General features: G+C 36.0%; 1 protein-coding gene across 4 annotated transcripts in view; it reads right to left on the bottom strand.

Moving 5' to 3' along the window:
- Positions 1-1,523: 1,523 nt before the first annotated feature.
- UHRF2 (ubiquitin like with PHD and ring finger domains 2) overlaps positions 1,524-24,735 on the bottom strand; it is a 76,146-nt gene continuing 52,934 nt past the window's right edge. Inside the window, exons 7-16 of one of the 4 annotated variants that reach the window (XM_082842842.1) lie at positions 20,634-20,757; positions 20,263-20,370; positions 17,472-17,576; positions 14,658-14,764; positions 11,270-11,432; positions 10,436-10,576; positions 8,406-8,499; positions 7,927-8,084; positions 4,241-4,339; positions 1,524-3,222 (exon numbers count right to left, since the gene is read on the bottom strand). In XM_082842842.1, the coding sequence (XP_082698968.1) occupies positions 3,076-3,222; positions 4,241-4,339; positions 7,927-8,084; positions 8,406-8,499; positions 10,436-10,576; positions 11,270-11,432; positions 14,658-14,764; positions 17,472-17,576; positions 20,263-20,370; positions 20,634-20,757 (1,246 nt within the window). In that variant the 3' untranslated portion in view covers positions 1,524-3,075. Of the gene's footprint in view, positions 3,223-4,240; positions 4,340-4,484; positions 5,027-7,922; positions 8,085-8,405; positions 8,500-10,435; positions 10,577-11,269; positions 11,433-14,657; positions 14,765-17,471; positions 17,577-20,262; positions 20,371-20,633; positions 20,758-24,735 lie in introns of those variants that run through there. The other 3 variants (XR_014326333.1, XM_082842844.1, XM_082842843.1) reach the window with 3 other exon arrangements.

Below are 24,735 nucleotides of genomic sequence, written 5' to 3'. Positions count from 1 at the left end.
CTCAGCGGACAAGTAAGGATAACTCTTCTTACTGTGAGCTGTTGCTGAGTGGGCCACCAAGTTATTTCCTCAAATTAAGACAGACAAATCAGACAGGTAGGGAGTAATGAGCTCTATCTTCAGGGTGTCCTGAAGAAGAACGGGGAAAGGTTTCGTCCCTGGTGCGCAAAGAGAAATAGACAGTGGGCAAGTCAGAGCAGATCCCCAGCTCTTATAAGTAGGATCTATACTGAGATCCAAAGCTTTAAGCTTTATATAGGCAGGGCCCCTTTATGTTAGCCAAACTGTCACAGCAGGGTTGTAAGACAGCTAAGGGTGTTTTTGATTGCCAGCTGCCAAAAGATTACCTAATACCCTTAAACATACTAGCATGCACATATTTGTTGAATGAACCATATTATTTAGAAGTGAGTTCTAAAACTAGAGGATCTGCCTACTCTAACTAGAAAAAAGAAAACTCCTACCCTTATGAAAGTGGCTGAGTGCTCAGCAATCAGTATAACTTACTAAATGTAATAGAATCCAGTAAAACCCTCAGCTTTCAAACTTATGCCCAAGAGACAACGAGACATTATGTACCACCCTCCTGAAGGATGACCACACCACTTATGAGGAAGTCTTGCCGCCGCCCCCCCCACCCAATTCAAGCCTGAATTTGGTCAGTCTTGAATTCTAACTACCAATTTATAGAAAATAAAGAGAAACAGGTTAAACTATACCACATGGTTATAATTGGCAAAATCTATTCTGTTTGAAAGGCTCCAGAACATTTCAAAATGCAAACTGTAAAAGGCAAAGGGAAAAAAAAAGATTAAGGGGATATACACAGATTAAAGATATTTACGAGATAGCAATTAGTAACAATGTAAAGTCCTTATTTGGATCCTGATTCAAACAAACTTAAATATCCATGTATGACATTTGAAACAATGGAAATTCGAACAAATATTTACTAGATTTGATGATGTAATTAGTTAAAAAATTGTTTTACACGTGTGACAACATACTGTGACAACATTATGCTTTCTGAAAGTCTGTATCTTCTAGATACAAACTGAAATATTTATGTAAAAAAAACTTGAAGTCTTTAGCAAAAAGTTTAAGAGTAATATAAAATTGTTTAGCTTTGGGACATTCTTGACACTTCCGAACATGTTAAGCTGTAATCACCTTTTTTTTCATAATCTATCATTTTATAGCAAAGGTAAAACAACATATAGCATAAATGTGGGAATTCCTTATTTCCGTAAAAAGTGGTAGAACAAATTCAAGTAGCTGAAACTGGAAGGTATTCTCCACCCTTCATGCAGCGATATGGCCAATGCCAGAGGAAATAAAATACTAGATGATGCAATTTAATGATTCATTTTCAATCTAATTTAAATTTGATTCTTCAAAATAAAAATGATTCTAATGTTTAAAACTAGCCCTAAGTGACAGTAGCTCCAATCACGGTGCTGTGTTTCCAAGAGCTGCTTTTGAGCTTAACTGAATGCAGGAAAAGCACTGAAACCAGTCTGGCTTATATTCAAATGTGAGAGTCTACATAGCCCAGAAGTAGATTGCCAGGTCTGGACTCAGATAGCCTGTTTACAGCACTGTTCTGGCACTTCCTTGCCCTATGAACTTTGGCCAGTTTCTTAACCTTTCTGTGCCTTTGATATTCATCCATAAGAAGAGGATAAGAAATCCTGCCTATTAGGACTGTCAGAATTAAATAAACACACATGAACAAATGCAAAGCAAATATTCAATAAATATTGGCTATATTTATGGCTCTGAATTCAGGGGTAGGAAAACTGATTCGATAATATTAAAAGTTTTATGAAAATTTAGTTTCAGAAACTAGAATTGTTTTAGAATATTCTCAGGTTTGTGAAATAAGTAGCACTGATTATGCTTAAATTGAACATAAGACTTGGTTGTTATAGATAAAAGAATAGTCACTTGGTTCTTAATTTGAAACTTTTTCCCCATTCAGTTAAAAACAACCCAAAAGATCAAACCCAGGGTGAAATCTGTCCCTTAGTGCTTAAGATTTCATACTAGTTCTCAATACCAAAAATTAAGAGTAAAAAATTGTGCAAAATGTTTCAGTAAAAACACACAATGAAATACTCTGGAAATGACTGATTCTTAAAAACACCTACAAATATAAGCCAGACAAACGTAAAAAAGTGAAACAAGATGAACTATTTTTCTGGTCATAAAATATTTATTAAGGTATATTTTAGGGAATATAGTGAATATAAAATTTAGGATCACAATATGAAGCAATTTCAATCCTCTCAAAAAGTCAGCCCAGTCCTCAATGCTCTGCAGATGTAAAACCACTGGTGAGACTCACTAAAAGCAGTTTGACTAGTACAGAAGAGGCTTTTCACATGAACATTTACAACTAGATCATCTGAATACCTCTTTTAAGTGCAAAACCACACCACATTACACTAATGCAGCAACAATGCATTCATATTGTTTTCATTAGTAGTCAGCTTGCATAAAACACCAGAAGAAAGCACAATGGAGCTCACAAAATTGGCTAAAAAAAATGAACCTGTCCTGCAAAACACACACTGTAATGGAAGAAGACATTAAAAATGTATTATGCACACTACAGAAGCTGCGTTCATTCCAACAATCTCAAGTGTCACTTCCTTTTCTGAAAATCAAATTACATGAACCAGGCACAACTAATATTTGGGAGGCAGTGTGTAGCTAAAACTTCATTTAACTAATTATTCAATGATTTAAAAAATCCCCATAAATCTTTTCTGTCCTGAGGTAGTTGCAAAATAAATCATAACTTGGATATCAACTAGAGCTGAGGCTTTGACTTTTTACTCATTAAAACTAGTTGTTAAACTGACAAGAACTACCTTTTGATATTTAAAAGACAGTTGAGAAATGGGCCTCTTACTACACACACAAGATGATGGCTACGTAGGAAAGAGGATTAGCTGCTTCAGAACGTGAGAGATATGGTCCACCATTGCTTCCACCCGCCCCCACCCCAACCATTTTAGATTCTTTATTGTCCAAAAAGCCACGGGGAGCAACACAGTAGAAGTAGACAAATCATCGTCCTTTGCTGTAGCCAGGGAAGAAAAGGTCAAGTAGAGTCTGCAGAACCTCATTGGGAATCATGATGTAATTCTGGCCAAGATCGTGCCGGCAAGCAGGGCAGGAGAATACTTGAGCCTTAAAGGAGCGCTGTAAGCAATCCTAAGGCAAAACCAGAACCAAAATGAAACAAAATAAAAAAACACCTCATTTCATCTGAGGGTAAAGCATATAGAAAGTACTCAACAACCTAGGCTTTTAAACAGAACTAGAAACTTGCTGTTTGGCAACAAGAGAAACATAAAACAAGAACAACTGTGAAGGCCTGAATCTGCACTATGAAAATTAACCTACAGACGTGGCTTTAGTTCCACCTCTAACACATACTGTGAGACTTCAGGTAAATGACCACTTTTGTATGCATTAATTTCCTCATCCAGTAAAAATGAATGTTAGAATTCTGCATGTTTCCACTAGCCTCACCTTCTAGGCTGGATTTTAATCCTGATCTTTCCTGATAGAGCACAAAAGAAAAACAACTCAGGAATCCCCTGCTTAAAACTATATCTATTTTATGAAGTCAATGTATAATGTGCTTTCCAAAAATATATTTAGCTCTACTTAACTGACTCAAGGTCACATACTAACACTTATGTGGAAGGTCGGTTTCCATTTTACAAAAGAAACTAAGTTCAGAAGTTAGGTCAGGGCACGTAACCACCAGTCAGTAGAACAAGATTCCAACCTTGGTTTGACTGAAATTCAAATTCCTTTTACACCACATTGATAAGACAATATTCAACTCCTCTGGGCATGCTGCCAGACAGAATCTGTTCTAGGTCCCCTCAAGTACACGAAATTATTTCAGTTTGCACTATAATATATGAAACATACGTAAGCTGTAACAGAAAATACCAACAACACGTTACTTTCTTCTCTATTTCAATCCCTCCTCAATAATTTCAAACATGATAGAATGTTGAGACTATACAGATTTGAATTACTATAGAATTAAAACATGGATTCACCACCAAGATGTAATTAAATGCTTCCTAACCAGCAAGGTTCCTTATCTATTCTGCTTCATGAAAAAAATGCTTGTTCGCGTGCTGAAAAGAGGTTTGGAGGTTAGTGTGCCTTCTGGCCTAACAAGGGAAAATGAGAAAGGAGTTCTACTTACTTTACAGACATTGTGGAGGCAATCTGTTGTCACAGGCTGGTAAACTAGCTCCTGGCAGCAGACACACATAAAAGATTGTTCCAATTTTTTCAGAAAATTCTAGAATGGTACCCAAGGAGAAGAAAAAAAGGTTAGCATTTCATAATATATTAAAAGAATTCCAAATAATTGGAGAAAAAAGTGTCAATCCCATTCAGTATGTTTTCTATTAAGAAAAAAATCAAGTAGTGATTGTAACTACAAGCAAATGTGTAATAGCAAACTGCAGAAATCCCATCCATAAGATAGACACATTAGTTTTTAAATCTTAGGACTGAGTTGCAAAGGTTGCAAAGTCAGGACATATGGCTTTAAAAAGTAAACTTCATATTCCAGAGATTACTATTTTTCACTTAAAAAAATCATGAACAGCCTGTCTCAGGTCATTACATACAGATCTATTTTCAAAAAGCTCCATGGTATTCTAATATATCTACATATATTCAATCTTTTTCTCTTACAAAACTTCAATACTTATTTTTTATGCTTAAAAAGATAAAAGCACTTGGCAATAATACTCTAGTATCTAAGACCCCAAAGAATCAACGTATTTATTTACCTAGAATAATTTTCTGTGATATTTTGCCCCAATCCCCAAATCCCATATTTTCCTGGTGCTACTGTTTACTCAAATTGGGACTAAATTACAGAAGGTCGAGCTTTATAAAGCAAACATGATCAGATGGGTAGTCTATAATCTTCAAAAGCCATTACTGGGTTCCATCTTATCCAAGCTGTTTGTTTAACCTAGAAGGAAAAGTAGTTTTTTGAATAGTCACCAGGATAATCCTCCACTCAGTTATTTTTTGGTAGTAGGAGAGTATATTTTATGTTTGTTCTTTATGTTAATAAAAAAAGTAGAATCTACAGGAATTTCAAGAAAAAAAAAAACCCAAAGATTCCATTTCATAGTTATGTCTTGATAGTAACTTATTTTTAAGCATGGATTATAAAGCTCAAATGAATTATCAATGAAGTGTTATTCAACACACTAGAAGAATATACCAGTTAGGGGGAGATGCGGAAAAAACTTAACTTTAATACCAGGTACCTTCTCTCTGACAAACTACTTTGTTAATGACTGATATTTCCCCAGTACCTCCACAGTGCCTGTAATATGAGCATATTTAGTATCAACATTTTGATTTCCTACAATGTGCCAGGCACTCATCTACATAGCAGTAATAAAAAGGCCAAGTCTCGGGCTTCCCTGGTGGTGCAGTGGTTGAGAGTCCGCCTGCCGATGCAGGGGACATGGGTTCGTGCCCCGGTCAGGGAAGATCCACATGCCATGGAGCGGCTAGGCCCGTGAGTCATGGCTGCTGAGCCTGCGCGTCCGGAGCCTGTGCTCCGCAACGGGAGAGGCCACAACAGTGAGAGGCCTGTGTACTGCAAAAAAAAAAAAAAAAAAAAAAAAAAAAGGCCAAGTCTCTGCTCTCATGAACTTTATATTCCTTTAGGAGAGCAGATTTTTAAAAACTCAGCTTCAGATAGTAGTATCTGAGGAAACAAGGCAAATTAAAGCAAGAGTAAGGAGGGTCTATTGTAGAAAGGATAGCCAGGGAAGGCCTCTCTGAGGAGTGTAGTATTTTGCAGAAACTTACAAGATATGAAGGAATGAGCCACATGAAGATACAGAGAGGAGAATTCTAGTCAGAGAGACGGTATATGTGTAAAGGCCTAGGAACAGGAACAGGTTGAGTGTGTTTAAATAGCACAGACGTCACTGTGGCTAAAGCAGTTTGGGCCTGAGAGAGCAGCAAGAGGAGAATGCAGAGGTAGGTAGGGATGGATGCCAGATCATATAGGGCCTTGGGAAGGTGTTTGGATATAAGCATACATATATAATATATACATTTATTTAAAAGTCACTGCTGGCCAAAACCTGATTTTTCTGGCTTACTAAATGTGTTCCTGATTTATCTGAAAAGAACGGGCATGAAACCTACACAGGGCAATAGTACATAAATGTTCAGAGTAACCACTAGCAGCAATGTCACAGTCACCTGACCTAGGTATAGGTATGTAAGATCCTGCCACCAGGGGCAGGATTTTTATTGTTTCTGTTTGTTTGAGAACTGTCAGTTGGTGACTTTCACATAAAAGTTACATTGAAAGAAGAGGTTGAAAAGTATACTTGATTTGCACATACCTACCAAGTCTCGCAGGATTTGACCACTTCAATAATTTGTTAAAATTGATAAACAGGGTATATGAAAAGCCACAGATTGAAGCCTAATACACGTCCAACCCAGACAACAGACGCGCAAAAGAGAACTTCCATGTGCACTCAGGTGGCATTATCCTTCACCTGTATCTGCTACTTTGTCTTCTGCCCACTCACAGCTGGAACTCACCTGAGTTATTACTAACTAGCTGTATCCTCTCCAACCAGAAAATAATCAGACCATGACCAACAACTGCTTGCTGTTTCTTACTTGCTCTAAGTGAAAAAGAATCTGACGTACCAGAGTCAGACTCTCCATATGCCTGGTTCTCTTGGCTAAAAAGCAAGTAACACTTCTCACAGAGCTAACTCACTTTTCTCTGTCCTCTAAACATGTAAGTCTCATTCTACCCAAGGACAACCCAAAATATCACATTTATAGACGAAACAAAGAAAAAAAACCCTCCAGTATCAATCCAAAGGGCATCTGATAAACCTCATTCATTTCTAAGTCTACAAACTGTATCAGGAAGATGTTTCCATAATGATGACTATTTGTCAAACAAAAAGCAACATAAAAACTATGAGAGTTCCCTCTAAATGCACATAAAAGGGGCATATAGATATGCATTAACGCCATTGCAGACACACAAGAAGTTCTGGCCAACGTACTCAGAAAAATGAAGAAAACATTGGAAGGAAGAAATTACTAAAAAATGACAAAGTGGAATTTCAAGAGAGGATACTAGACCTCACCCCCAACAGCAGCTTTTCTTTTTGAAGAAAGCAGAAGAGTACCGATATTACACATGACAAGGGGCTAATATCTAAGAAAACAAAAGAATCAAATTTATAAGCAAAATTAGAGACAATAAGAACAGTGAGCAAAGAATGAACAGACAATTTACATTTGAAACCCCTACCTTTTGGGATTTGATAAGAAAGCTTCATTGCAAAACACAGCTTAACACAAAACCCAGATGTCAGTTAACCTTGAAATTCCTTTTCACTTAAAAATTTTATCATTACCAAAAAAAAAAGAAAAAAAATCCAAAACATATGAAATACTTAAATAAATGCTGGTTTATTTTACTCCTAGGTTGAACATGTGGGCATTGAAAATTATGCTGAATTGCTTACGACTTGTTCTATCAGGTAACTTTGAGCTATAACAAAACTTTCCTGATGAATTTTAGATTAAACTGAATGTGTTCCACAACTGAAAATTCTTCCTATGAACAGCACCTCACCATAAATGATCAAGTTCAAGCACAGAGAGGTCAAAAAACCAACATCTAAGAGGACAAAAATCAATTTAAAAGCATCAAGTGCTGCCTCATTTCTGAAAGGTGGCCGTACTGGGTGAGAAGATTAGATAAAAGGACCAAGTTTTAACTGACTTGTGAAAATGATAATTCATAGGGAAAATATTTTTCATCATTTGTTAATATTAGAAACTTATTAAAAAATATTTACATACTGGTCCTTCCACAAGAGATGCAAGAACTTCATCCCATAGCTTCTGGTTTTGATGATCTTCTCTGATTAGATGTTGTTGTTGAGGGGTTAGTTGGAAAGCCTCAACTGCTTCTGCTGAATCTGATGCTTTCGGTACTTTGGAGGCACTTGGACAATCATCTAGATTTATTTAAAAATACATCAGCACACTACAAGTGGTTCTAAGCAGAACTATGAAACGAAAGAGTAAACTGGCACCAATTATGTTTAGCATGAAGATAACCAGGGTAGAGCAGCATTTAACTTTCCCATATAGTTTAGGATACTTTGTTTAGGCTCTGACACTATTAAGATACACAAAAAGCTCACCCCACCCCACCAAAAAAAAAAAATCCCTTCATTTTTCTTTTAATTTCTTATGAGTTTTCAATTTACTCCCTTAATATTTCTCTTTATTAGAAACTATGTTATTCAGATTTATGTCCTGCAATCATTACCTACCATCTGTAGATGGCCTTTTTGGGGCTCCACTGGCCTTCTTTGACTGTCCTTTAGTCTTCTTCCCTTCCTTATCTGAAGGGTAACCTACTGGATACTGATGAGGGAAAAAAGTACAATGTAGATTTAAGCTTCACAGAGAAGAGGGGTTCTAGATCCTTGTCAGAAATTTAAAAAGGGGAATGGGGAGGAATCTATAGTTTCCCTAAATTGAAAAGATTTATATAAAGGACACAGACGTTTAAAGAAACAGAATTAAAAGGACAGAAGACTATTAAAAATCCCCAATTCAGTGTAAAACCATGTAGCTTTGACTGTTAAAGATATTCCATTTTATCTTAGTTTCAGATCAGTGATGATCTTAGTTTCAGATCAAAAAGAGGAAAGAACTTTTTAGGAGTTGTGACTAGGGGGCTTAAAAAGTTTGAGAAAGAAAGGAAAGTAGAATTAGATATGAAGGTAAGTGAAGATCAACCAAAGAGCACAATAGATGATACTCATATAGTTGGGGTTACACTAAGTTATGGAGCCAATCTTAAAAACAAAAAACCCCATGAAGGGCCAAATTTCTATCACCCCAAATTAAGAGGCAGGGGTGGGGTGGGGTGGGAGAGCTTTTAGAAGACCTAAAGCCACTAAATTACTGAATTCTTTATCAACTAAAAGGTTAGGCTTTAAGGGATAAATTCTACCCTATTACCCTTGTGTTTTATTGGCTATGCTTTCTTTTGGACATGCTTTGTGATATCACTCATATTTAAAGCTCAATATGTTATACAGGCCTCATCAATGATATTAACTCATCATAGCTGACTGGCTTATATGCTTTGTTCTGCTCAACTGTTTCAAATTTAACCTATCTAGAACACTGCTCTGCTGAACAGCAGACCTGAAAAAAAAATCCTTTGAAAATGGATTTAACAATAGGTTTAAAAAATATTTAGTTAAAAAAGGAATTATTTTGACAGTTATTTTAGCAGCTGATGGGTCTCATTTAAACAATTCTATGAGTTTAAAAAGAAAACAAAAACAGAAACAGACTTGCACTAGAAGAGACACACTCACCTGCCTGGGTGGTCAGACACTTGCCCATAGTTCAGCCCCTACACATGCAGTGTGGGCAGAGCCAGGGGAAATGACAAAGCTGGTAGTCTTTACGAGAAGCACAGCGATGGGGAATGATGGAGGATGAACTCAAACCATGCTCTGAAGTCAGTGTCAGGGACAAAGTCTAGGGTGTATAGGCAGTGGAGGGGAAATGTAGCCATACCATCCATTATGCACAAAAAACCAACAAAGTCTTATATGGGTTAACAGCTGAGCATGGGCAAAGGGAAAAAAAAAAAGGCAAAGCACTAAAGGTGGTGACAGGACAAGGAAGCAGCTTTGAGGGGGAAGAGAGAAAAGGGGTGAGGAAAAGTGAGAAGGGTAGAAAGCAGACCACTCTTATAAGCCACCTCCCCCCTTCCCCTACCAGAGACACACCCCCTGTGCCCTCTAGGATAAACTTCCCTTCTCAAGGCCTCTTATATCTAAATTTTAGGTATCCCTTTCCCTCATACTTCAAGTCCAGATTGAACTGGAAATACAGCTGACCCTTGAACAACACAGGGGGTTAGGGCGGGGCCAATCCTCTCAAGTTGAAAATCCCTGTGTAACTTATAGTTGGCTCTCCGCATCTGCAGATTCAACCAACCACAGATATGTACTGAAATATTTGCTATTGAAAAAAATCCATGTATAACTGGACCCATGTAGTTCAAACCCATGGTGTTCAAGGGTCAACTGCATTTTACATTTCATTGTCAAGCCCAGCTTTCCCCAAGCACAATTCTTGGTCTTAGGGCAGTTTGACACCTAGGATGCCACTTTTTTACTTCTTTTCCTTCCGTATACTTGCATGATCTCATTCCTCACCCCTTACAGTCCACTGACCAACTGCTGTGGGTTATATCCAGTGTTAAGGCACATAGATAGTACAGAGGCGTACGTTTTTATGAAAATACAAGTAGCCTAGACAAATGTAATCTAACCTGTAAACGTAGACATAGTCTCCTTGACCGTTCTATTCCTTCTGAGGTCCAAGGAGCAGGTTCAACATCATCTCTCCTTAAAAGATAGCGCCAAACCAAGAATCCATGGCTTGATGAAATCTCTGGCCAGTATTTCACCACCTAAATCGTAATATTTCAGTACTAGTTTGAAATGTAAAGTTCAGACTTATTTATAATGTCATATTAGTGTTTTAAGTAAACTTGGCAGAACTAAATGCAACTTTGAAAGATACTTGCTCTGCTGTAATAGTAAGTAAAAAATATGCACTTAAATATTGTTTTGACCTTATTTCCTAATTATGATAATTCCTGTTAAGTATAGATTGCTATAAATTTGAAGTAGCAGCAAGATTATGCTCATTAATTAATAGAATTTTGCATAATAGTAGATAAAAATGGTGGCAGTAGATGTCTTCATTTTTAAAACAAAGAATGCAACCTATTTTCAAAATTATGATGTGCTCCGCTTCGAAAAATCTATTAAAATTAGAATCATTCTGGAAGATATAAGAATCAATATCTACAACGGCCAAGTTATTTGAACAGTTTTATCATAAGAGAATATATACTTGTAAAAAAAACTTAACCCAAAATATAATTCTGCCTTTAGGGACTTCAGATAAGCCTTAAAAGACAAGTGTCAAAATTAAGAGATCGTTTTGTACGTGTTGTATTTCCAGAAAAAGTAGAAAGACCAACCAAGATGATCTATTGTTTCCTTTAGCCCACCCACAGTAGAGCAGTTCCCTGTGGCAACCCTGTCTTGAAAGCCCAGGAAGAATGACTAACAAGATGTCATGCCAGATAGAGCACCTTATAAATGCCATCATATCTGTTGCCTTCTTCAGGAGCATATTTGCTGATCTTCCTCCCTTTAAAACTGCGTATCACTCTGACTGGCTTACCAGCTCTCCAATTCCGAGACTCTGCTCCAATTTTATCATCCAATGGAGCATCACAGTTTAGGGCCAATGCCCTAAAAAATAAAACAAAGTCTTTATACCAAGTAATCTTTCTTCAAGTATATAATCGCATCATTAGCTCAATTAAAAGGTGAATTATGCCTTACCTGATGGTTAAGATTCTATGATTCTTTCCATATTATTCCAGATAATAGGATTATGCTTTCCCCCACCAGCAGAGAAGACAAATCAGTTTTCTGATGTCACCCCCAAGCCAGGGGATTGGTTCTCAGATAGCCTGTAGGGTTCTTCTGAAAGTAATAACATCTGTGCCACGTATAATAGAAAACAACTAGAAATACATGGAATTTTCTTTAAATAACGTTTGTTGAGGGAAGGGAGAAAGTTGGAAAACTAAAGCAAGTGATTGTTGTAATAGTTATTTTTGATAAGGGAATGAGGTAAATTGCTGGAAAAATGTAGAAAGAAATCCAGAAAAATAAATTTGTCAGCAAGGTATGAATGACCTTTCTAGGTCTACTTTCCACATTCCAGACAATAGAGATTCCTTAAAGTTTAGAAGATAATAAGAACAAGTTTAATATGAGAATATCCTTTAAAGACTTCCAGTAAAAAGGTAAGTGTAAATAAAACTGAAGCATTCAAATACCTGTGCTAAATCATGACAATAAAGATTTTTGGCTGCTCAAGATCACTACATTTTACTGATGACACATGAACAAGGAGGAACACTGAGCTGGAAGCAGCACTGGATTTAGCTGAAGCTTCCTTAGTATGTGTACTCACCTAGTAGTAATTAATCAGTAAGGTTAATAGACGTTAGAAGACCTTCCTTGGGGAAACTTAGTCCTGCCCCCCAAAAGACAAACTAGAATGTATTTAAAGTTAGTATTTTTCCTCTAAGACACCTATATCCTAAGTGAGAAGAATCCACTAAGAACATTTAAGGTTAAAAAAAAAGATACCCTCCCCTCAAATCTGGTAAAATCAGATATGATACAACATGCTTTTTCAGGGTATAGTTCTTTTTATGCAAGCTCAAAAACAAACAAAAAAAACCCCAAACAAAAAACCTTAAGACTAAATGACTAATCTACTATAACCTTTCTATCATAGTTAAAGTAAATGAACTTAAGTGTTTTGTTAAAACATTTTTTTAATAGACATGGTCAGAGAGTTAAAGGTCACCAAGTTATCTTTTTTATCTCAAATGGGAGATGAATTAAAACTCTGAGGTAGAAGAAAATGTAGCCATCAATTCTGGGGCTGGTATTATTTATGGAATACCTATTGAGATACATATACTTCATCCTCTTAAAGAGCTAAGAAAGAGATATGTACTATCTTCACATTAATGAGTGGAATGCTTTGGTGCTCACAGGTACCTTCCATCATAATGACTGCACCATTAACTGGAATTATTAACTCACTTCTAGTTTCACCTAAGTATGCAGTCTGTTCAAGTTTGTGTAAAGAGTCCAAGAGGATGAAACTAGGCAAAACAACAAGGCTTTTCCATTATTCTATCCACAGCTCAATCGATTGCCTCTAACCGCCCTGATAAAGGATGGCCAGGTTACCTGCTGCCCTCTTCAGTTTCATAAAGTGGAAGAGCTGAGAAGAAACAGGAACAAACTTCTCAAAAGCAAAAAGCAGGTATCAAACTACCTCTTAGTAGAGAAACAAAAAAGGAATTAGACCATATACACGTCAGGAAAGAGTATACTATGGGTCAGAGCTTTCACCTCAGCTTTCGTGTTTATAAAACATATAGGTACCTTTGCCTAAGAGGCCTTTACAATCACAAGGTGTACTCACAGCTTCATGTATAAATTACCTGAAGGAATGTTAGTCTCCGTGATAAGTCAATCCTAAATTGTTTTGAGTTTCTATTTCATTTTTACTACCTTCCTTATTAATATAAACATTTTTACTACTTGTCAATTATTTTCTGAGATTGTGACATATGATAAACAGGGTATATTTATTAGATTCTTCAAAAGCTTGACAAGAATCTATCATGTACATTACAAGTGCAGGTGGTTACAAAGGAAGTTTCATTCAAGCCAAATAATCTTATTATTAAAGGGAAAATATAATTTTCAGATTTGACAACATGAAAAAGCCCTTTTGCAAATTCAAGATACATTTTCATTGACAATACACATCGAAGTATTTCTAATTCCTTTTAAGATCATTCTTCCTAAAGAGTTGCTTTCTTGTTAGAAAAAGACTGCATAGGGGCTGGACTCCTACCTCAGCAATGTTTCACCAGCAAATCTGACCTGTCTCCTCTGCTGGTTCAATAAAATAATCCTACTGTCAGAAATAATATAGAAGGAAGACATAAAAACAGATTCTATGTAACTTGGTATGCAACAAAGTCTTGAAATCATAAAGTATATTCTTTACTTCACATGGTAATCAGAAATCAAGGACACACTACTTAAAACTGAGTGATTTAGACTCAGGAAAGCGAAAAATACTCACTTTTACTCAGTATTCCACAAAATACCCTTAATAATAGGATACAAAAAATTTCAACTTCATGATCACAAAATTATCAGTATGACAGGTTATAATGTGGTCATTGGTATCTGATGGTTTGGGTTACTTAATTATTGGTATTAGCATGCATTTACAAAATAAAACATTTTGAAGTTATTAAATTTTCTATTCCCATGGAAGCTGGAATATCATGAATATTTCTATAGAATAAAGTCAGCACAAGGTGGCTCTTTTGTACCTAAACATTCTCTTAACAGATAAAAGACATTTTATCATAAATCCTAAAAGCACCTTGTGTAGTTCTGATTAAGTTATCTGATGTTTCACTTATGCAAATAAATGTGGCTCCCAAACATAACCCTATTTCACATTAGTCTCCTCTAAAAAGAAGTTTGTCACTTTAAAAGATAAATCTGTGTTTAGTAGAACATAACTTTGACCTATGTGGTAGTAGATAAGCCACCTTGTCCTCAATTTCATTAAATTATATAGGTTCCTTTCCTTTAAAGGTTTCAACATGTTTCAAAATGCAAAGCACATGTATTAAGACTGGGAATTATGTCATTTAAAAAAATGATACTAAGAAATAAGTTAGGAAGCTTATAAGTAATTATATACTAATCAGGTAATAGGATTTATATTTTAGCTATATTAACTCACAATTTAAGATTCTCCTCTACAGTGTAAGTTATAAATTATAGTCCTATAATCCAACTTTTACACAAAGCCCAAATTCTTAACAGTCTTTACAAACTAACAATATAGAGTACCTGTTCATGTTTGTTAATGTTTGATCAGCCGATGGTGCACCGATTCTTTTATTACCAGCAAGATTTTTACCACCACTCCCAGTGTATGTGAATTCATCACCTCGGTCCTGCAGGAGAACATTTTTGGCATTAAAACACCTAAACCCAGGTATAATTCACCAATTCTTGTTTCAGAGTCAGAACTTTTGGTTCGGATGTTATAAGCTGACATGTTCTCTCAAGGTATCTATCTACCAAAATAAGGCCAAATTAAAATGCAATCTTGTGTGTAATATACCTTCAAGCTGTATCACTTGATCTAAAGATTTCATTTTAAAGTTATAGCTTCCAACACCTCCAAACATAGCTATTCTTATACAAATAATTTATAGAATGTTACAAAATAAGGTCTTATGGGTTGGGAATATTGTTTAGTTTAATTCAATGTTATTAAAATCAACTTATCAATATTAATTTGTAGGTTCTTTACAGGGCACCATTTTAATAAATACTCCAAAACTGATTTCCCAACAGCAATCTATACCATATCCAAGGCTTTTTTTTTTTAAAACATCTTTATTGGAGTATAATTGCTTTACAGTGGTGTGTTAGTTTCTGCTTTATAACAAAGTGAATCACCATATCCAAGTTTGCTGCTAAATTTCAAACTTAAAAATCGTAACAGCATTGTAAGTTCCCCACATTTTACAGTCCATGGGTTTACTCAAATTATATTGGCATAAAACAATTACCTATCATTAAGAAGAAAGTTAGAAAAGAATTTGGATACTAAAAGTTGTATAGCATCTACTAAATGTGAAAAAAACACGCCCAAAGAAGATATTAAAAACTAGCTCCACGAGTAGCTACAAATTTATATTGCTATTGTTTTTGCCTAATTCAGTACTTAAACCGAGAATAGTAACTATCAGTATGTAAATTAATTCTACTAACACTATCTCAATAGTGGTTCTTCTTCAATGCAAGATTATTTTAACTAGTTCAGACTGAATTTAAGATAATGAAGTTTTCTCTACTTAATTCTTGCTTGTAATAAAGGTCAATTATTTTGCATCTAGTTTTTCCTTCGATTAAAAGTCATAACTAAAATCTCATGGTTTTAAGTGTTTCCACACGTCCTAAAACCTTCATTCAATTCACTTTGTTGACCCAAAATTGAGGTCTATATTTTAAAGAATAAGGTGTTAAGGAATTTCATCTTCAGGGTATACTCCATTTGAAGGAATTCTAATAAATAAGTACATCTAAAACAGTCCAGAATACTTCTTAAATTGATCAGATACAGTCTTCCAAATGGTATCTGGATTGACTTCACAATGCTCATATTTATAACCTTGTCGACTTTTAAAGTTGTAACTGTGGTAGTGCTATAAAGGAAAAAGTAGTGTGAACTAGGTAGGAGAGAGCATAATAGGGACAACCTAAGTTCAACAGTGTTTGAAACATAAGAACAAAAACATTTCTGATTATTCTTCAAGCAGCAAATAATCATGTAAAAATAGTTAAATTCTATGTCATTATCTATGCTTGAATTCATCATTATACCATGAAAGCACGCGGATGAAATAGACTGGGAGAAAATACCTGCAAACTACACATCCAATGAACAGTAAAAACAAACAAAACCCACAACCCAATTAGAAAATGGGCAAAAGACCTGAAGAGCTACACCACCCAAGAGGATATACACATAGCAAATAAATAAATCATGTCCAACACTCTTAGCCATTAGGGAAATGTCAACTAAAACTACAATGAGCTATATCTACATACCTATCAGAATGGCTGAAAGAAAGCAACAACACTGAATGCTGGTGAGGATGCAGAGAAACTGAATCACTCATACACTGCTGATAAGAACAAGAAGTGGTACAGTCACTCTGGAAAATACTTCAGCAGTTTCTTTTTTTCCATCTTTTTTTTTTTGGCAGTTTCTTAAAGAACTAATCATGCAACTACCATACAACCCAGCAATTACACTTCTGGGCATTTATCCCAAAGAAACGAAAAATGAACACTCATATTTACAAAAAAACCTGTACACAATTTTTAATGCAGCATTATTTGCTGGAAATAACCAAGATGTTCTTTAATGGGTGAATGGTTGTACTGTGGTACACCTATATCCATGGAACACTACTCAGCAATAAAAGGGAATGAACTATTGACACATGCCACAATTTGAGGATTATGCTGAGTGAAAAAAAGCCAATCCCAAAGGTTATAAACTATACGATTTCATTTGTAAAAATTTTTGAAGTGACAAAATTATAGAAACAGAGAACAGATTCGTGGTTGTCTGGGGTTAAGGGGGGTTGGGGGAGCAGATATAGTATGGTGGCTAAAAAAGGGCAACATGAGGGATCCTTGTGGTAAGGGAAATGTTCAGTGTCCTGAATGTATCAATGTCAGTATCCTGGTTGTGATATTAAACTATAGTTTCGCAAGATGTTACCACTGGCTGAACCTGAATAAAGGGCAAAGACATCTCTGTATTATTTCTAATGCTACATGTCAATCGACAATTATTAAAAATGTACATGAAAAAAAAAGATGAAAAAAATGAAAAAAAAAATGTAAATGAGTCCAAAATTAAAAATGAGCTCTAAAGAAAATGTGACTATTTTCACTGCAATAATCAGTACACACAAAGATTAAAGACTGCCAATTGATTTACTTTTTAACTGGTAAAAAACTGACTACTTCAACATAAAAAGGATGCTAAAAGAGATGGGATTTATCCTGGACAAAGCTTCTGTATTTTACTGAATGATCAAGACAGGTTCTAAAGAACAAGTTTGTATCATGACTTACTACTTCATCCGCAAATCCACCAGCCAGGACAAGAGAGTAAGCTCCATCATTACTTCGACCATGAATTCCACCAACATGGGGCCTATGGACACCCGCTTCGCTCACCTATAACATCAAGACAGACGCAAAATACCTTTGAACAGTTCGTTAAGTTACATTTACAAAATGGTTTCACATATGTTATTGTATCCTAAAAGCTTCAACTAAGAACTGAATATCACACAGAATTCTAAGTTTTGCTCACAGACTACTTCTCCCCAACTATATATCCTTCAGGTACTGAACTGATAACTCTTAAAACTGCTCAGGCCTAGAACTGTGTTTCAAAATAACTATTAAATAATTATTATCCTATGTCTATTGGTAATTCCAGCTCAGTTTGGGCAAAAAATAATTTACTATAAGTGCTCTAGATCTCTTTTTTTCTCATTTCTCATCTTTCATTATGGCACTGTTCCCCTAGCCAAGTCAAAAAGGCAAGAGTCATTTCAGCCTCATTCTTCTGTATTCTTCAAACCCATCTGGTCGCAAATATTGCTGATTTGATCGCCTAAATCTCTCAAAACCATCTTTTTCTACTTTCACTGATATAAGCCTAGTTTGAGTATGAATACTTAAAACATACCCTTTTTCACTGCCTCCAGCAGTTTTGTTCCTTCAAACTCATTCTACCTATCACAAACAGAATGATCCTTTTAAGAACATATCTGCTTTTAATTTCCAACTGCTTAACGTGTACTAAACAGTCTTAATAGTATATTAAGCCCAAGTTAAGTATTACATATTACCCTCTCTCAACCAGGCTGCTATCTACTTTCCCAGCCTTATCTTCAGCTTCTCCATTATGGAGCCTATACATCTGAGCCCAACTACTCAATGATAAACATACTACCCATTTTCAGTTTATTCATGCAATTCTTCTATTTCAATGGCCTACTACTTTTCCCCATGTATCTTCAATGCTGGCTCACTTAAACTTAAGTGTCACTTCTTTGCGTACTTCAAACTCCCTAAGAGAAGTATTCTAATTCATTTGTTTATCACACAACTGTTCTTAGCAGAGTAAATCCAAGCCTGTATAGTGGGCTAGGTAAAGAGGCACATTAGAAGTTGATGAGAAGCTGATAAGAGCAACAGAACCTGGATTTAGGCCTTGGAAACACTTAGGTACTTTAGAGCATAGGACCATTTGATTCCCAACCTCACCAACCCCGATAATAAATCATGCTGAATCTTCCCTACTTCCTAAACTGCAAATCTGTCCTCCTAAATGCTTAGGCCAATGACCTCAGTCATCTTACACCATTATTAATGAGGCTTTTACAATCTGGGAATGAATGACAGGCATACAAAAAAAAGAAGCAAACAAAGAACAAGGCAATTAAAAATACACTAAGTGTATTTTATTATAATTTTTATTTCATATATAAATATTATAAATAATACATAGTATAAAAATAGATCTTATTTATTATTGTACAGCCATACCTCAGAGATATTTCAGGTTTGGTTCCAAGACCACTACAATAAAGTTTTATATTGCAATAAAGCGAGTCGCACAAATTTTCTGGTTTCCCAGTACATATAAAAGTCATATTTACACTATACTGTAGTCTTAAGTGTATGACAGCATTATGTCTAAAAAACGTACACACCTTAATTAAAAAATAATGCTGTCGGAAAAATGGCGCCTATCGACTTGCTTGACACAGGGTTGCCAAAAAGCTTCAATTTGTAAAAAACACAGTATTTGTGAAGTACAGTGAAGCAAAGCACAATGCAATGAGGTATGCCTGAACTCAGTTTTTTTTTTTACTGTATTTATAGATCCAAAGTCATAATATAAGCCTTGAAAATTGATTTATTCAAAATTATGATATAACCATTGCAAGGATGAGAGGACAGAGTGTGTTAAACTAAATTCTTGTCTTCCATTGAAAGAGATTAATAAAACCAAAATATAAAGACAAAAGCCACACAAACATGTTATTTATAAATAAGGAGGTAAATTCAGAAAAAGTAACTTTAAAGTGATTGCCTCTTAGAAACAGAAAATGGTGAAAAAAGAGGGTAGGTTTTTAAAATATAAATCATACTCTAGTATTTAACTTTCCATGCTATGTATATGTATTACATTATTTTAATCTTAAAATTTTTATCAATGGTCTAAGCACCAGGGCTATTCGACTCTTAAAGTTCAGAATCCTGTCTAATTGGAAACTGCTCTTTACCTAAGATATTCTTTTTTCCACATTAAATTTTCCATAACGAAAAAATTACCTTTCTAAAGAAGAAATTAGAAAAGTACAAGTTTTCTTCAAGAGGAAAAGAGAAGTAATTTAATCCTTGGATTATCTGACATTTCCTCTAACCAATATCTTAACATTCATTCAAGAGGATAATCCCCAAAGAAAACACCCTAAGTGAGCTTCCTTGCAGATCAATGACATTAAATGAGAACTTACTGCGTGACTTAAAGATCTATTTCAAATATTAAATTCTTGGCAAGAAAAGTTCTTCAGAACACTTAATAACTTTAACTACCATAACTATAACAGAATAGTAAAACGAAGTGATTCAAAGGCTTAGAGGAAGCCTAATTCCATGATGTGTGCTCCTCTGTCTGCTAAGCTATGAGCAAGAGTCTACCCATCCTACAGGAAATCTTTCATTCTAACAACTGAATGCCAGGTGATACTACCTAGGTTGGTCCATTTAGAACCAATCAACACTGCTACAATTTGAACTATACCCAATTTTACCCTTTCAACTAAGCCAATTTAAAACATACCTGAACTCTAAATCTCCAAGTCGATCCAACAGGAATTCCAGGAATAGGTCCATAATGATTAGAAGGAACAATAGTACATTCTCTAGTGCGACCAACACAGGCCATTCCCTACAAGGTACCGAACAAACTGAGAAATCAGTTATGTTAAATCTTAAAGAAAGCCCTTAATTCCCATAAAATGTGGATAAAATAAAAACAATTTATATGATTAATATTTAACAATTTATATGATTAATCAATATGGTTATTTGTTAATATTTCAGATTCGTAACATCATTTATACCGTTACTACTATTGGAACTGAAACACTGTAACTTGCGTCACAGTTATAAACCTTATAACTAGGAAGAAAAAGAAACTTCCTTCTTTACCCTGCCCCAGTCTCTTCGGCTTTCAGTACTAGCTGATGGCATCTTTGCTTTCTTTTTACTCATCTTGAGTCTTTCACCAGCCTTTACAACTTCACTAGAATCAGTTTTACAGGAAGGACAATACCTTAAAAAAAAAGAAGAAAAGGAATTTTGATAATATTATATTAAAGCCAATAACAGATGGCCTTTCTAGGTTAGAACAAGTTTTAAGATGTAATACTTGGTGTATATTACAGAGTTTCAGTTAGCATTTCAGTATTAAGCTTTTCAAAATATTTACATGATTAAGCTCACCGAAAAAAACTTGTCATGTATATAGTCTAATTGCAGGCATAATGAAATGTGATTGATATCTGCGTGCTGAACGGGTGCTGAACGGGTGTCCTGTCACCTTGCTAAAATCACATATTACCTCCAGAAAGCTTTCTGTAGATATTTTATGATTTTTCTAATTAGAGAATATTGCTGCAAATAAAATGTCCCCCCCCAAAAAGTATAGTTTATTATAACAAGTACACTGGATTCAAGGATGCTTGCTTATATTAGCTTTATCTCTAGCTCAATTTCAATTCTCTATACTTGTTTGTCCTTTAGTCTATCTGTAGTCAGTCATTCTACTGTAACTTGTACACCATTATAATCTGCCTTATATCATTTCTAAAAAGCAAAGCATAAGTATGTCTATAGAATGAGATGGGACTATTCTTGAGTCACCAAGAAATGGAAACTTTGAGTATATCCAAAGATCAACTGGCCACTCCCCTATTAGTCTTAGATTTCTTTTTCTATGCTTTCCATTTTATAATGATCTATGCCACGTGGCCTACAGAGTAAAGAAAATGACACCTGTACCCACTAGTTAATTTTGACTGCCTAATTATGAGACATGTAAACAATTCGGTCCCTGAGAAAATTAGTAGGGCAGTGAGATACAGAAACAAATTCAAGGTAAAATTATGTATGATATGGCAATAAATACTATCAAGTAAAATCCCTACTAATTTGGAAGTCAGGAAGGCTTCCGAAAATTAATTTGTTGTAAGAAAGATTGTATTTTACCTGATGTGCTAACCCTATAACTACAATTTTATCAAAGATCTTACGGTGAAAGCAGATATTATCTCTGATGAGAAAATGAGTTCAGAGGTTAAATATCAGACAACATGATTTGGAGAAGTGGAAAAGAAGATTTAAGGTTAAGGAATTCCAGGTAAAGTGAAGGACCTCGACATGAATGTAGAAATACTCCACAGAGTAATCTAAGACAGTCTTCTAGTTATAGTCATCCCTGGGATCCATCTTTTCATCAGGTTTGTTAAGAACCCAGGCACTATTTTGGCACTGGGTAGGGATAAATGTTTGTGATCAAAATATTTGTAAACAGTTAAGGAAAACTAGTACATACAATGAAACAATTTCAGAAAGTGGTAAATGCTATAAAGGAAATACATCAGGGTTATGTGGGTGGTAATAGTGATTAGAAATGTTATGTGTCTTTAGATACAATAGTTAAAGCTTCTGAGGTGGCATTCCAGCTGAGATTCCTATCAAGAAGCCAGGTAAGACATTCCAGGCAAAGAGGCGTTAAATGTAAACGTCCTGAGGCATAGTAAGGAATGGTACGTTCTGAAGAACATAAAAGTAGTCGGGGGCAGGTCATAGATGGCAAGGGTTGAGATTTTATCCTAAACGCCAACAGGAAGACATTAGGGGGTTTTAAACAGGTGAGTAACCTGATTCAGGACTTAGATCATTCTGCTGCTGTGGCACGAAGGATAGCTGGTAGACAATGTGAAAGCAAGACTAGTTAGTCATTTACTATACAGTTCAGGGTAGAGATAGTGGTTTGAACTGGGTGGTGAGAGTAGAGAAACATTATGGAGAACTGTAAGATTTGCTCATGTGTTATTGGATGTGAGTGGGGAGAAGAGAGAATCAAAATTGTGTTTAGCTTTTTGGCCCTCAACAAGTGGATGAGATGATCGTATTACCTACTGAAAATTAGGTGAGGAGTGGGATTTTAGGGGACACGTTTGTGGAAATCAAGATCTCTATTTGGACTCACTAGTTTTGTGATACTAGTGAAGCAAGCAGTTGAATATAGGGAATATAAAGCTCAGGGAAGACTAGATCTGAAAATATAAATTCCAAGCTGTTTGCTTGGTATTTAAAGTCTCATGATTACATGAGGTCATCTAGGGAGCAAGGATGAAGAGAGAAAACATGGGTAGTGCTTTGGGAAACTCTGAAATGTGGTAGATGAGAGAAAACCAAAAAGAGACCAAGGAAAGGCCGGTGAAGCTGGAAGAAAATGAGATTAGATGATATCATACCAACTACAAAAACAGAGTTAGCAGGTAAGCAGGACAGTAAGGAGAGGACTCAGAAGTGACCCTTGGGTTTGGCAACATAAAATGTGTAAGCCTAATATAAGCAGATATAGTTGAGTAGTGAGAGGGAAGGCCAGACTGGAGTGCTGGGGTATGGAAAGGAGGAGAGCAAATGGAAATAATCAGTGGGGACAGCTCTGAGAAGCAAGGAAGTGGGCAGCTTTCTCCCACAATACAAAGGTGGGAGAAATGGGACCTAGGAAAGAGTGTGTATGTGCATGTGTTGTGAAAACAAAGAGATTCTAGGATACTAATGAGAATAACCCAGTAATGGCAATTCAGGAGAGGAATTAACTGCAAGAGTGAAGTTCCTCGGGCTTCCCTGGTGGCACAGTGTTTGAGAGTCCGCCTGCTAATGCAGGGGGCGCAGGTTCGTGCCCCGGTCCGGGAAGATCCCACATGCCGCGGAGCGGCTGGGCCCGTGAGCCATGGCCGCTGAGCCTGCGCGTCCGGAGCCTGTGCATCCGGAGCCTGTGCTCCGCAACGGGAGAGGCCACAGCAGTGAGAGGCCCGCATACCGCAAAAAAAAAAAAAAAAAGAGTGAAGTTCCTCAAAATGCAAAAGGATACGAAACTGTGAGAGCAGGAAGAAAGGTTCGCGTTTAGTGAAGCAACACATCGTCCACAGAAACAAAGAGGAAGAAGCACATGAGACTTCAGAGGAAATATAATTACTGGTGATGGTAAAATACAGGGTGTGACCATGCAAAGTAGCGGCAGAGGGTAAAGGAAGAAGTTGTATCCTTTCTCTTCTTCCCCCACCCCTACACAGCCTCTGCTGTAATACAACAACCTTCCCAACAGGTGGGAGAGACCAAAGGAATGGAGAACAATCTATTCTTCACAATGATATCAGCTACGTAATGGTCATGTTAGTATTTCTGAGTACAGTCTGTCATCTCTTTAACTTAATCCTCCATGCTAACAACATGAACCGTAGTCTAAAAAGAAAAAACTTCCTAATATGACATCTTAAGAAGCGTATTATAACTTTAACTGGGAACATTTCCCCCCAGTCTCTTTTCTAATCCTTTCTCTTTGTAGCTAACACTACTCAGTAGAAGTATAGATTTTGGCAAGTATATTTGACCTTGGTGCCTGGTTCTACTATTAACCTCATATGATTATGTATGATAATCCATACAAGCACTTTATTAGTGTCTTGCATGTACGAAGCACTTAACTGTTAAGTACCATTATGAAACATTCAATAGGCACATCTAAAATAACTGAGGGGTAGAGGGAACCATCTACAAAGGCTTCCCAGTTGAAGTCATACTTAAGTGAAAACCTGAAGGATGAGTATCATCCTGAAGTTACGCAAAGAGGAAAATGTTTCCAAGAAGACAATGCATCAAGTGTAAACCCAGAGAAGATAGGGAACATGACTTATTTAAGAAGCTGAAAGATAGTTAATCTGGCTAGGGTATAGAGTATTTGGGGGGGAAATAAAAGAGGAAAATGGTAAGGGATACAGTGGGAGAAATCAACTAAAAAACACTGTGCAGGGCCCTGTACAGTAACATAAAGCCTCTGAAGCAAAGGAGTAACTATCAAATTTGCATTTTGAAAGAACACAGGACTCATATTGGAGAAGGGACTGGAGGGATTAAAAAATGGAGCGAGAGACTGGGTCAGAAGCTGTTATAACTGAATAAAGGGATCAATGCCAAATAACCATTAGTTATACAATTTTAAGCCCTTTAATATACA

The sequence above is a fragment of the Leucopleurus acutus genome, assembly GCF_964270905.1.
Source record: "Leucopleurus acutus genome assembly, chromosome: 7".
NCBI lineage: Eukaryota > Metazoa > Chordata > Mammalia > Artiodactyla > Delphinidae > Leucopleurus > Leucopleurus acutus.
The sequence above is the reverse complement of the archived record's forward strand: the minus strand, read 5'-3'. Positions and strand labels throughout refer to the sequence as shown.